Below are 13349 nucleotides of genomic sequence, written 5' to 3'. Positions count from 1 at the left end.
GGGTTCAGTTAAGAACAGTAGGTTCTGTTTTTTGGGGGGGGGTTTTAAACCCCAGTGCCATTTCATTTATAGCTGTCAGCTGATAATACTGGCATTTGCCTGTTTATAAATGGGGCTCTAGCATGATTTCTAATCGCTGCAGTCCACTAAACAAAGTGCAGTGAGAAAGATTGATGCTTAGTTCAAAAATTCTTGTTTGTATGGAATTATGATGGCATAATATGTGAATTCGGGACACAAAAATAAAACCAGAAGCTTTAATGGTTAAGTAGTCATAATGAATGACTAAATGCAGTCTTGTTTGTTTCTTATTAAAAATAAACTGTTATAGGTTCATGATAGTCCTGGTTATTTTTGCAACCTTTAAAGCTTCTGACAAAATTATCTTTTGTCATAAGGGGGTTAAAAAAAGGACAGACGTGGCCACAATTGTACATTTGTATTGCCTCAATAATGCCGTATTGTATCCCCTCTATGTAATTTTAGCATAGTGTTCATTGCCAGTAGTTCTGCATGACTTGCTGGTAAAGCCAGTGGCATAGGAAGTCAGTTGCTTGTGAGTGCACGGTGACCGTCAGTGTTCTTACGCTCATGTCTAGTTTCTGTGTTCACAGAACAGCAAATTCATGCTGTTAGGCTTGAACTGTGCATGTTCTATTTAATAGCCACTCATTTTCTTGTACTCGTGACTCCTTTGTGCTCAGCTCGTCTGACCTTCTCTGCAAGCAGTCTGTAGTTTTACACACTGCGGTGTTGGTTTAGATACACACTTCCACTGTTTTTGCTACCGTCATTTCTCAATATCGGGGAAGAAAACTCAAATTACCCACATGTCAATATCCTTCGTGCCATTTTGATTGACTTCTAATATATTAATGAATGCTATTTTCAAAGCTTGCATGAAAGGGGCACTGTTAGAGCGAAATGTTATTGTCACTGTGACTTATGATCAACAACAACACTCTTAGCTTTGCCTAGCCTCCCCAACTAGCATGTCATCTCTGACACCTCAGCTTTCCCTCTTTATCCCGTAAAATAACTAAAATGTACCTCTTCCATGAAGTAAACTAGTTTTTACAGTTTGTATTGACTCTGTAAGACAATGTTTACCGTGGACTTGGTGTTGGCTTTTTATGAATGCAGAACCAAGTCCCCAGTTTCTAATAATGACATTCACCTTAGCATCACAAGAGCTAATATCTCTTACTGATATGCCAAATTGTGAAACTGATAAACAGATATCTCTCTTAGACAGCTGGAGAGGATTAAAAGCATTTTTTAAAAAGTTAAGTTATATAATTAAACTCGTAAGTTTGTGTGTGTTTGTGTGCGCATATACGCACGTGTGTGTGTGTTGACAACCTTGAGCCTAAGTGTCTTCCACAATGAGCTTATCGCTGTGCAGCCACCAAGCAGAAATCTGTTGCCATGCCGCAACTCAGCCGCACTCAATCATCCAAAGGTCTATAAAAAGATGTGGGTATCCTGGGAGACGTGAATCTTGCCTCAGCTTTCACTCTCGCTGTGTTTTTTCATTGCTTTTTCATCTCACAACACTTCGTCCTTCAAAAACTCCTCTCCCCCCTCCTTTCTCTTAACCTTTTTCACCTTCTGCCTCTCTTTTCCTTCCCTTTGCCTTTTCATACCCAGACGCATCTTTTCCTTCTTCCGTGAGATCCCAGTGGTGATGATGAAGGTGCTCACTAACAGGGGGAATGCCTGCATGGTGTCTGTGGCCTCCATTTCATTTATCCTTTCGGGCCAGAGGTTTTGTGATTCTCATATCACTTGATGCTGTTTATTAGCACGTCGTATCACATGCCTGAGAACATATAGCTAGGTGGCTAGTATCTTTTAACAGGTGTGTTTCCGCGCTGCTAATCTTCCTTTCTGACAGAAATTCTTATCCTGACATGGGTGTAAATAAAATATAAATGATTTGGGGAGTATTATGAAACATTGCATCACAAAAGTGCATTGGTGTTTTGGACAAGTTGATTGAAGTGGGCTCATGATATGATATGCCCTGGGAGGAAGTTTGTCCTCAGGGAATATAAAGAAGGGTAGGCTAGGGAAGGTCAGGTTAGCACACACACAAACACTTTTCTTTATTATCCCACCTATCCAATATGTCTCACGTCTCACAGATTATTTCTTCCATTTGTTCGGGTGAATTTGTTAAAAGCATGAGATGCAGTGTGTGTTTCATTGTCTGCCTGGGATCAGTGAATGCAGTTGTTGAAATTAAATCCTGTTTAATGCAGTTTGTTTTTGGTTTTTTTGAAGTTATCAGAGGGGAATTACAAACACCTTTTTTCAGCTTTAACTGTATTTCTCGTTTATAGAGGTAATGCGGTAAAGTAATATTTTTACAGTTGCTATGGGAGAGAAGGGATCTGCTGTTAACACAGCTGACTGTAACATATTTGCTTGTTTCTGCCAAAGATGGCATGCAACACAGAAACACCCCTGCAAAAAAAAACAGAAAACCCTTAACCTGTGATTTTAACCAGCAGAGAGGGAAAAAAAATCACTCAAATGCTCACTCTCCCAAGGGATGGCGCGTCGTCCTCTTACCAGATTTAGTCAGCAGAGCTGTGGCACTGGGGTTTCCTAATTACTAGTTTTCAGCAGTTTCAGTCTTCCCCCCTACTCTCGCTCACTGCCTGTCTCTCTCCCTTTTCCTCTACCTGAGCTGCCTCTGGTATGTGTTTAGATTTTGTTATTCACCAGCTTCCTACAGAGTGGCAGGCAGCAGTGTTCCTGAAAGGATGCGTTATGCTGTTTTTTGCAATCAGATATAGAGAAGGAAACATCCAACCAAACAAAGTAGATGCCTGTAGATGTAATCAGTTTAAGCTTTTTCATTGCCATGTTTTAATTTATATGTTGCATTGATGTTGGTGTGGTCAGGAAAGCGGCGGTAGTGTCATGGCAACAGCTTTCTGTAACATGTTCTTGCTTCCACCTGGATAAGCTTGCAGTGCATATGCAAAATTACTGATGTACTTTTACTGCTGGTGCTGAATATGCACATCCAAGAGGGCAAGGAGCCAAAGGACATGTGCATGAAATTAAGTTTATGAAGTTAATGACAGACGCTAATGCATTCCTCTGAAGGAAGAAGCAGCATGTAGCTGATCTCTCATCTCTGCAGTCCAGGGTGTGTTTGATGAAGTTGTCTCACGCTGCTGTTTTTCTTCCACCAGATTCCGCATCTCGCTGAAGGTGTTCGGATCCATGGAGAGAAGGTCACAGAGGCACTGAGGCCTTTTCATGACCGCATGGAGGCGTGCTTTAAGCAACTGCGGGAGAAGGTGGAGAAACAGTATGGGGTAAAGTCTCTGGTAAGAGCTTTTTCCTGTACTTGAGCTTTTTTTTTTTTTTTTTTTTCTTTTCTTTAAACACAGACAATGCTTTGTAGCTCAGTGTGCTAATTTTAACAGGGAGTAATGGAATCTGCAGTTCTTTCTGGTGCTTGGCTAAAGATTTCTGTGAGATGGATTTTCTGAAATATTTTATAACATTATTTGTTATTGTTACATCTCTCATACATCCATTATGTAGGATGTTGATCTTCCTTTTTCTGTGGTCAGCTTGTAGTTTGTACATTTATTCATGTCTTTAATATTCAAAAGGAAGCACTAATGATATTACATGTTCTTTCTTTAGTATTTTGTTAAGTTTGTGTCATTAGAATATACCTAATTACGGGTGTATTCCCAGAAAATTTAAAGGCTTTCTTGACCCGGATTAAAGTTGCAAAGAAACAATGTCCATCTTCGAATGACGCTTTCATTTTCATTCAAATTACACCCTGTCTCGCAGAGCTGTGTTGGCAAAACATGTCCATAGACACATAAACGCCTTTCAGAGTGCTCAAAACCATCTTTGTGGAAAGCAGACTAGATGTTTGCATATATTTTTTTCATAATGACACAAAAACGAGGTGCAAACAATTAACTTTTTTGGTTTGTCATTAAAACAGATACAGGTGTAGGTTGCACACAAACATGGCAACTGAGAAGAACTGTCTCTTGTTAAGACTTACAGGATTTTCCTGTGTCATAAAGTGCTTCCAAACTTTTATAATCTGGCGTCTGAACCAGAAAATAAAGAAAGCGAAACAATTAGCACTGCAGTTAGCAGCATTCGGTGAGATTTCTAAGTCGAGATGCTCGGGCTGACGTAATGAAAATGGCAAATTCACAGTTTAGTTTGCTGTTGTATGTCACGTGTGTTTTTCTTTTTGCTCAAGTCAGCTGTGAAGTTAGTGTGTGTGTGCGCGCATGGTGGGGTAGCTTCCATCTCTCTCCTCTTTTACAGATTTAATTGCTGCTTGACCAAGCTTTTCACTCAATCTTGCCTGAGGTAACGGGGCACCTGCTCATTTTTAAAGTAAGAGGGTGGTGACCTTTCAAACAAGAGAAAAGCTATCTCTTTCCAGGGTGTGATAATAAGGTTACCCTATCAGGTGTGTGATGGCCCCTTTCTTTGGCTGAAAAGACTCTTTAAATGCAAAAGGTTCCTTTGTTAGAGCTGCTGTTGCAAGATTTTTCTTTTGTCAGATTTCAGCAGAAATTAATAGTCCTACAAGAGTCCTTTTTTTTCTTTTTACCGCTAACCTTGCATGTTCAGATAAGCGGCTCTGTTACGAGCTCTGTACTGGACATCGGTTTAGGATAAAACTGCAAAAGACCTTCAGCTTTACAGTTTTCCTGTCACAAGCCAGCTATATATTGTGGGCGGTTTTATTGGCAGCTGGAGCGTTTTTAATGCTGTGTAAAAAAATTATCACCTTTCTTCCTGGTATGGAGGTGCTGACCATTCGAGTGACTGCAAAATGGTCAAGCTGGCAGTGATTATACAAAAGTATAATCACTGCCAGCTAGTGAAAGACGGGTGACAAATTAAAGGGGAAAGCCAACATAAAGTGTCTAAATGAAGTGTTGTGCCACCATGTGTCAGCAAAAGGGCTTTGGTGCGCCTCAGGCGTGTATTTCACAATTCTTTGCTGCAGTGATGGAAGCCATTTTTTTTCCCCTCATTTGATGTTTTGATGAGCACCACCTGACATCAAAGTCCAAAATCTCTCCCTAGGTGTTAATTTAGGTTGAAATCTAGTGACTATGAAGACGATTCCTATCATTTTCTTGCTTAGTATTGATTTGCAGTGACCCTTCCATCTAATGGGAGAAGTGCATCTAACCCACCCACTCATAGCTTAAAATTGCCACTGGGTCTAGTGTAGGCCTGTACCCTTCTCTTGCTCACTTAGATCATTTCCACTTGTAGTTTTGATGGAAAGAAATGTGATTCAGGAGCCCCCATGCAGGATTTTTGTATATATCACAGAGGATGATTTGATGGTAATTGCTCCTCTGTACCATGCCGTGTATTTGTTCTTTCTCTACTCTTTTAATCTGGGATTTCCTGTAATTTGTCACCCACTGCTACCTTATTCAGCGAGCACTTTCTAAGTAACTACAAAGCAATCAGTAACATTTAAACTAAATAATTTTCTGTTTTTTATTTGTTTGTTTGTTTGTTTGTTTTCTTCTCTGCTGCCAGCCTCCAGCAGATGAACGGCGGGGACCTCGTCCTGCCTCCATGGTGAGGTCCTTCACCATGCCCTCCTCCCAAAGGCCACTGTCAGTAGCTTCAGTCACCTCCATCTCCTCTGACAACTCACCCTCCAGGCCCGGCTCAGATGGGTAACACCATGTTTCACGATTCTTTGGGGCATAAATTACCTCATGTCATCTCTAGCATTTGTTCTTTTTTTGTTCTTGCAAGAATCAATGTTGGTTTTTTGGGGGGGGGTGAATTATGTCATTTATACACAGAGGTGTCACTTTGATTCCTTATCTAAGAGAATTTCAGAGAAAGCGCTTGAAAAATGCATCTGCTTTCTTTGTTCCAGTTCACATGCAGGTTGAATCTTTAACAACTTCACATTAAAATTGTGACTGAAGTATTCTTTGTGCTATTAGCTCTTTTTGTTATTTAACGAGAATGTACATAAAACACACGCATGCTGCACTTTTGTGTAATTCTTTGAAACTGATTACTATTGATAAAGGAATATTCCCACGTTCTCTGGCATGAGTCGGCATATACAAGTTAAAGTAGTTAATACATTTTAATACATTTTGTTTGAGTTCATGTATTGTCTTGTTTTTTGTTTTTTTATCATTCAGTTTTGCGCTGGAGCCTCTTCTACCAAAGAAGCTGCACACCAAGTCTCAGGACAAACTAGACCGTGATGAACCCGAGAAGGACCGCAAAGAGAAGAAGAAGGAGAAGAGGAACAGTAAGCACCAGGAGGTCTTTGACAAAGAGATGAAAACAGCGGACATCCCTCTGCAGCCAGCTGAAGCTGTCATACTGTCAGAGACGGTACGTTTTTACATCTTCTGTTTGGGTCAGTCACTCTCGTAACTCTGCTGGCTTGTGTCACACATTTGGACTCGGGGATAGATTGGAATTTGAGGTCAGAGGTTACTGTGACCACACAAGGCATGATAAATTAAGAATTTATATGCTAATTATGACACAATAACACATAAATGTCAAATAGGATGAAATGGGGAAGTGATGAAGTTTGAATATCCAAATGGCCGAGGGTCAACTTCACTGTGACATCATAATGTGCTCCCAAAACACTTTTCTGGTTGTTATTCAGCTTCTTCATAACTCAGGAACAGAAGGAGAAATTATGGCTCTATTTCGAATTTGATCAGATACTCAGTTGGTGACACTAATTTTAGGCGCCCAACTAGAAAGTGTAGCAGTTGTTTAGATTATCTGCCTATGTCTCTTTTCTAGATGTCACCTGACATAGGTCCAGGTGAGAACAGATTTCTGAGACGACAGTCTTTAACCTGCTAGCTCACTAGTAGGAAGTCCAAATGATGTTTTTGCACCAGTGTGCTAAAAAAGGTAGCTAACAGCCCAGTGCAATCAGCAACAGAGAATGGATGTGATGTGAGCTGTGGATACTCTCCAGGCACCTCGCTTGCCTAGACCACAGAGTATTTCAAGTGGTGTGATCACTGTGGACTGCTTCCTGCTGTGTGAGAACAGACAGCTGTAGAAAACATCCCAACTTGTTTCTCCCAAAGTTCACACAGGAAAACAGGCATGTAAGTGCTCTAGACAGACAGGGGTGTAAACTGCAATTTCACCGATTGGAGGAGACGTGGAACTGCAAGGTGACAACTGTGGTTTCAGATTATTTTCGGGTGGTTTTATCAACCTTCCTTATACTCTTTTAAACCTTCTAAGAGAAAAGAATTAAAGGCAAAAAAATCCAGAAAAGTTTAGCAAGTAAACACGTGGTCACCTAATGCAATCATAACCCGTCTTTTTCCACTTGCACATAAAACATTGTGCAATATACGTCGCGCGGCAAACATCAGTGGGCCATAGAATAGAGAAATATCCCTGCTGTGTTTTCTGGTGTTATTGTGAAGGTAGGTTTTTTTTTTGTCTTCCCTTTCATGTAGAGTAAGAGAAGCTACAAACAAGAGTATTTTGAGCATTATCTCTGGCTTTCAGTTATGTTTTGTTCCCTTCAGATCTTTGACTTGGTCTTTATTTTCTTGCCTTTTCCTCTCTCCATGATGTAGCTCGCAATTCTGCTTCTCAACTGTTCCCTCAGTTCTCTTTTTACTCTTCATATCTTCATCTCTCCCCCTCTCCTCTCTCTTTCTCTGTTGTGTTCATGTCCCTCTTCACCACCGCTGTGTCCATTACAGCCGAGTGGTATCACTGTGTTCTCATTGCCCAGTGGGAATGCTCCCTGGCTAACGGCAGTTAGATAAGGGCAGGAATGGAATCCAAAAGAAGCCCCTGGCAACGGTGGAGCCGTCTGGCTCATGACGCGAGCGTCATGCCCCCGGGGTCAAGGGTAGAGCACCTATTGGTCTCCGGTGATTACCACATACTAGGATGTAGTAGCTCAGTGTGAAAGTATAATCTGGAATCAAGAAATTGCTTTTTTCACCCACAATGTGAATTTCATCTTCAGCATTCGAGAGAAAATTAAATCCCTGAATAAAGTGTGTTACTTTTAGTGTCTCCCTTGTGGCTGACTGTTTCAGTTGGCCAATTACAAAGTTGTTTGTTAATGTAGCCTACAGAGTGGAATAGCCCTCAGGATACAGCTTTTCATATTCAAATTCCTGCTATACCAAAGTGGAGAAAACACAGTCTTGCATGCAAACAATTATTTGTAGCCACAAATAAGTTCCTGCAGTCCAACAAGAACATTTATCCAAATGGTTTTTGCTTTCCTTCACAAATAGCCTGTTCAATATGGCTGTATATATATATACACACACACACACACACACACACACACACACACACACACACACACATAAAAGTGTGAAAATAAAATGTTCCCCTTTAAGTGATCTTTTATTGGCTCCCTGTGATATTTAATCAAAAGTCTCTTGTCAGTAAATTTTATTCTCAGTTCTATTTTATTGACTTCTGTAATTTTCGTTGTTTACTTTGAGCCCGCTGTAATGTCACACTGATATCTTGTTTTCTTTTATGTCTGATCACACAGATAAGCCCTCTGCGGCCCCAGAGACCAAGAAGCCAAGTCCTTAATCAAATTGTTGGAGACCGCCGTCTTTCTGTGTCACCTGGACCCCCTACTTCTTCCTCCAGCTCCTCCTCACAGTGCCCCCCACCCATTACACCAAGGAGCAAAGTTTCCTACAACCTGCATGCCGTTTCCAGTAAGACGACGTACTTTGCTGCCATTCAGCATTATTTTTGTTTTTGTTTTTGTTTTTTGTTTTTTACCGTGACACGTTGTAACTGCAGTATTTTGGGGGTTTCTGTGTGTATATTCACACACCAAGTAGTTTCAGGGTAACATTACCATTATCATTTTCTGTCCATACAGCAAACCTAAGGCTGACACTTGTCTTTAGCTCTGTTTATATATACATATATATATATATATATATATATATATATATATATATATATATAAAACCTGTTTCATAGGACTTCATACCTACTGCAGAGCCAGAAAATCCATTATTCAGTAGAGGTATACTGTTCTGTACTGTAAATTCCCCTCAAATGTGCGAAGTAATGACTGTCTCCGAAATTTAAGTCCCCTTTCTTCTAGTTTCTTTGAAAAAAAAAAAAAAATTAATTAGTCTCAATCAACATAAATTTCTCAGAAATGGACCCTTTTTGAACTCTTCGGGGTACCAGCCCTGCTGTGTAAGATATTCTAATGTAGTTCAATGACGAATGTGAGCTGATGAGTGCCCTCTTTCACAGGTCTGGAGCTGAACGGGATGGGTTGCTCTGATAAAGGTGAAACCCCTCCTCCGCTGCCTTTGAAAAGCAACACAGCTGATTACGGCAACCTGCTAGATAATCAAGACTTGACGAGTCCCACGACACCTCCACCACCCCCTCCACATCAAAGAGTAGGTGTTTTAATTAGAGCTGAGAGCAGCTCCTTAATGATGCATGGCACTTGTAATGAAACAAGCGACCGCTACACGCACTTGACATTTGGGTCAGCCTCCTCCACTATCCCCTGCTCGTGTACTTCCTGTGCTGACGTGTGCGAGTTCGTGCATGTGTGTTTTTCGCTTACATTTGGGCTCGTTGTGGATTTGTCCGTCATTTTTAGAATGTGTGTCACAGAAGAGTGTAGGCATCAGTCAGTTAGCAGCAAGAGCCCACACCCACCTGTCCACCCAATGTTATTTATACTCATTGCCCCTGGTGCTCAGACGTGATTGATTGGATGATTACTTTACCTCTCACATCCATCAGAAGCCCTCATGTTGTTAATCAGCGGCTCATCTCTCCACACTCGGCGACTTCTACTCTAGCCAGCTTCACCACTCTGTTAACTAATCTTATTTATCCACTGTCACGGCCCACGGACAGGTAGTAAAACAGAGCCACATGCACACCGTGCAAGCTGATAGTAATGTAGTGAGCGCAGATGTCCTGAGACTGAGTGACAGCCATTCTTCATTTACAGTTTTGATGGAGGCAGAGGTGAGGTCACTGACTTGCATTACTCCTTGTCTGTACTCTCTGCTGGGAACTCTGGAGGAGGAGGAGGAGAATTCAGGTGGAGAGACGAGCTTAAACAGCTGAGACATTTTCCATCTGGATTAAATAAGACTTGTAATCACCTTTCACTTATCTCAACACACCAGAAGATCTCTAGCCACTAATCTTTATCCGTACCACCTCCCTGTTTAATGTTTTTTGTTTTAAATTTTTATCCAATTTTTCTGTCAAAGTGCTCAAAAGTTTTCCAAATAAATAAATAATACTACAATTATAAGTATTAACAATTTTTAAAATGTCAAGGCATTTGTAAGAAAGTAATGTTGGTAATTATTCATATTCTTTCACTTTTTTCAGTATGTTTTAGCTGTAACTGAAAATATTTACTGCCTGGTGACAGTTTTCTCAAATGGTCAGTGGGACTGTAAAAGCAACATAAGACTTGTAACTAACCGCATAAAGGGCTAAGGCTACAAGGGTATTTATTGCAAAGCAATTCAAAGATCATAAGGACACCCATCTGTTAAGAACATTGAAATCGTGACCAGTTTGAAAGTTCAAGGTTGGAAGCATTTTCTGGACCAACCCTGGTCCAGAAAATGGTGCTAAGATGTTGCATTTATCCAAGAATCACCTCCATCTTGAAGAATTCGTCAGACTATTGAATACAGATTTCAAGGTCTAAACTTCAGCAAAGTCTTGATATAATGCTAGCCTCAGAGGCTACTAATCCAATGCTGAAGCCCATAAACCTCAAGGTACATTTGGCATTTACAAAGCAGCAGTTGGAGAAGGGAGAAGCTTTGTAGTCATGCAGTTTGTGCTCTGGTAAAAAAAAAAAAGACTTGCACACAGGGACACAGCCTTTGTATGGAAGAGAAAAGATGCTATACCATACCGACAGTGAAATGTGGTGAGCCCTTTGGCAAGAAAATAGGTTTCTGTTTCCTTCACAAAGCATACAAACAGGAGTGGGGTCTGAATAATTGTGTGCTTAACTGTTATCATTGGTTATCATTATTCTTTATTACTGATATAGTAGCTGTATCGCTTGATTTAATCAGGGTGGAGGATCGAGTTGGTGAAATAATGGTTGTGGTAAAAGAAGGTGAGAAATCTTTGCTCTGTAAACTCTATCTTACTTCTTCAGTCATTTGTAGAGCCATGCAGGCTGTAAGATAAGGTATGACATGCTTTAATAAATCAAAGCCTTGTGTTTAATAAATTATTTAAGATGATCCAAGTATTAACCTCTTGTAAAAGAAAAAATAATATGGGAGCAATAGAACATGCTAATCTTGCGCTTTAAATCCAAAACGATTTTGTAAAAACGAGGTTTCACGTTCCTGTTTTGTCTGTTTGCAGCAATTTCCGCCACCTCTTCCGAGCAAGACTCCTCCTCCACCTCCTCCCAAGACCACCAGGAAACAGGCCTCCATCGATTCAGGAATTGTGCAGTAAACAAAGAAACTTGACAGTAGGACCAAACAACACACTGACAACGCAACAAAAACAACATCAACAGTAACCCCAGAAAAGTGGTTGTTTTTACCCACACATTCCTCGCTTCCCTGTCCCAGCTTGACAAGATGAATACCTCACCGCAGCCCGCCCCCTCGTACCATCTTTTCTTTTCCTTTCTTTTTTTATGTTATGTTTTTTTTGCCTGCTGTTTGACGATGATGCAGTCTGCAGCAGGGAGCATGTTGCACAGAAGTATTCACTGAATTTGCAGATGCTGTCTATGACCGATACAATGCCGCATCGAAATTTTATTGTGACATTGTGCTCAGACAGACGAGCTTGGACCAATGGCTTTCCAGTACTGACCCACTCTCAAATATATGAGAGCAAATGGCTCATTAAAGCATTATTCCTCTCTTTACTCATATTCCCACTATGTACAGAGGTTTGTATATAGGACTATTTTATTTCAGGTTTTTTTGTATGTGACTTGATTATGATTTTTTGTATTAACGTGTCATTAGATTAAGTGGCATTTATATGAACAAAAAAGGGCTTGTAGGTTTTGAATTGACAGGGACTTTACAAAGTTGGTATGTGGAAAAAAAAGATGGATTTTATTGGTAAAATTTTGGAGTGCACATACAACTAACTCCTACCACGTTATCATTGTTCAGATCTTGTCCTTGATTGCTGTAACCTTGGATTTCAGTAATAATGACTGTTCCCAATTCACTACTGACATGACTTCTGAATAAACTTTCAAATGTATGTATTTTTAAAAGAAGATGTCTTCCTCATTATTTCTGTGCGCGGCGAGAGGTACTGAAAATAGACGCGAGTGTTTGCACATTTCAGAAATCCCGAACAAATTGGCAATGTGTATGTTTCCTCACTTCAGCTGAGCACTAAGTAACGAAGCTTTCTGCCTGCTTAATTGACAGCCGTCGCCGCAGCCACTTCTTTATCAGCGCGCAGGAGTGGTGTGTTATCGGGAAATGCCGCTTACATGTACTCAAATGCAATTTCATTTGCATAATTTGTCCTCTCGCTAAACGATCGTTTCTCTTTTCAAAGCCGAATGTGTGAATGTGACCCGTGTTTGAAGAAAGTGGCGAAGCGTCAATAAGCCAGCAAACAACAGCTGCCAGCTTTGTCCTGCTTCGTACGATCTTGAAATCTCGTTTTATGGGAGCTGCTGAAGGGCACACCAAGATTTTCATTTTTTTCCTTTCTTTTTTTTTAGTCTGGGTGGTTTCCACACTTCTCGAGTATAATGACGTGTCATCTAAATAAGTGGCTATCCTTAAAACTTCCTGGGATTTCTATCCTGGACAGATTTAATATATTTTGACTCCAGATTAATTGGAGTTGAAAGTCGGTGTATAATTATCACTTGGAGAGCAGCTTTAAATTAAATTGCACTTTAATTACGTTAATAATATGCATTGTTCTGGGTGTTGGTGCAATAACTTAATGTAAAGCCTTGTGGCAGCATGCCCAGTTTTGAGGAAATAAGTTTTGTTATAATGTTCTTTATCAAATGTTATAGAGTGCTGTTTTAATCAACAAATTACAGACTGGAAGGTCATATTGTTACAATTTTATTAATCATCTTTAATAACCTAGACATTGATAATTACTGTTGTTTTCCTGTTTCCTTAACAATGAAATAAGTTTTACTAATTAGTTAATAGTTACTGAATTTTAAAAAAAACAGTCGTGTTTGTTGTAAAGTGCTAAAATTCGCTGGGAGCCCCTCCAACCAGTTTTCATCCTTATCATGTTATAAATAATATGATGCCAACAATATTAAT

At 40.1% G+C, this 13349-nt stretch overlaps 1 protein-coding gene across 2 annotated transcripts in view; it reads left to right on the top strand.

Annotated features, from left to right (window-relative positions):
• Positions 1–12295, top strand: part of dock1 (dedicator of cytokinesis 1) — a 191301-nt gene extending 179006 nt beyond the window's left edge. For both annotated transcript variants that reach the window (XM_063482824.1, XM_063482823.1), the window contains exons 47-52: positions 3210–3347; positions 5572–5714; positions 6201–6399; positions 8579–8753; positions 9313–9464; positions 11434–12295. In XM_063482824.1, coding sequence (XP_063338894.1) covers positions 3210–3347; positions 5572–5714; positions 6201–6399; positions 8579–8753; positions 9313–9464; positions 11434–11529 — 903 coding nt within the window. In that variant the 3' untranslated portion in view covers positions 11530–12295. The remainder of the gene's footprint in view (positions 1–3209; positions 3348–5571; positions 5715–6200; positions 6400–8578; positions 8754–9312; positions 9465–11433) is intronic.
• Positions 12296–13349: the final 1054 nt, after the last annotated feature.

The sequence above is a fragment of the Pelmatolapia mariae genome, linkage group LG8 (assembly GCF_036321145.2).
Source record: "Pelmatolapia mariae isolate MD_Pm_ZW linkage group LG8, Pm_UMD_F_2, whole genome shotgun sequence".
NCBI classification, from domain to species: domain Eukaryota; kingdom Metazoa; phylum Chordata; class Actinopteri; order Cichliformes; family Cichlidae; genus Pelmatolapia; species Pelmatolapia mariae.
The sequence above is the reverse complement of the archived record's forward strand: the minus strand, read 5'-3'. Positions and strand labels throughout refer to the sequence as shown.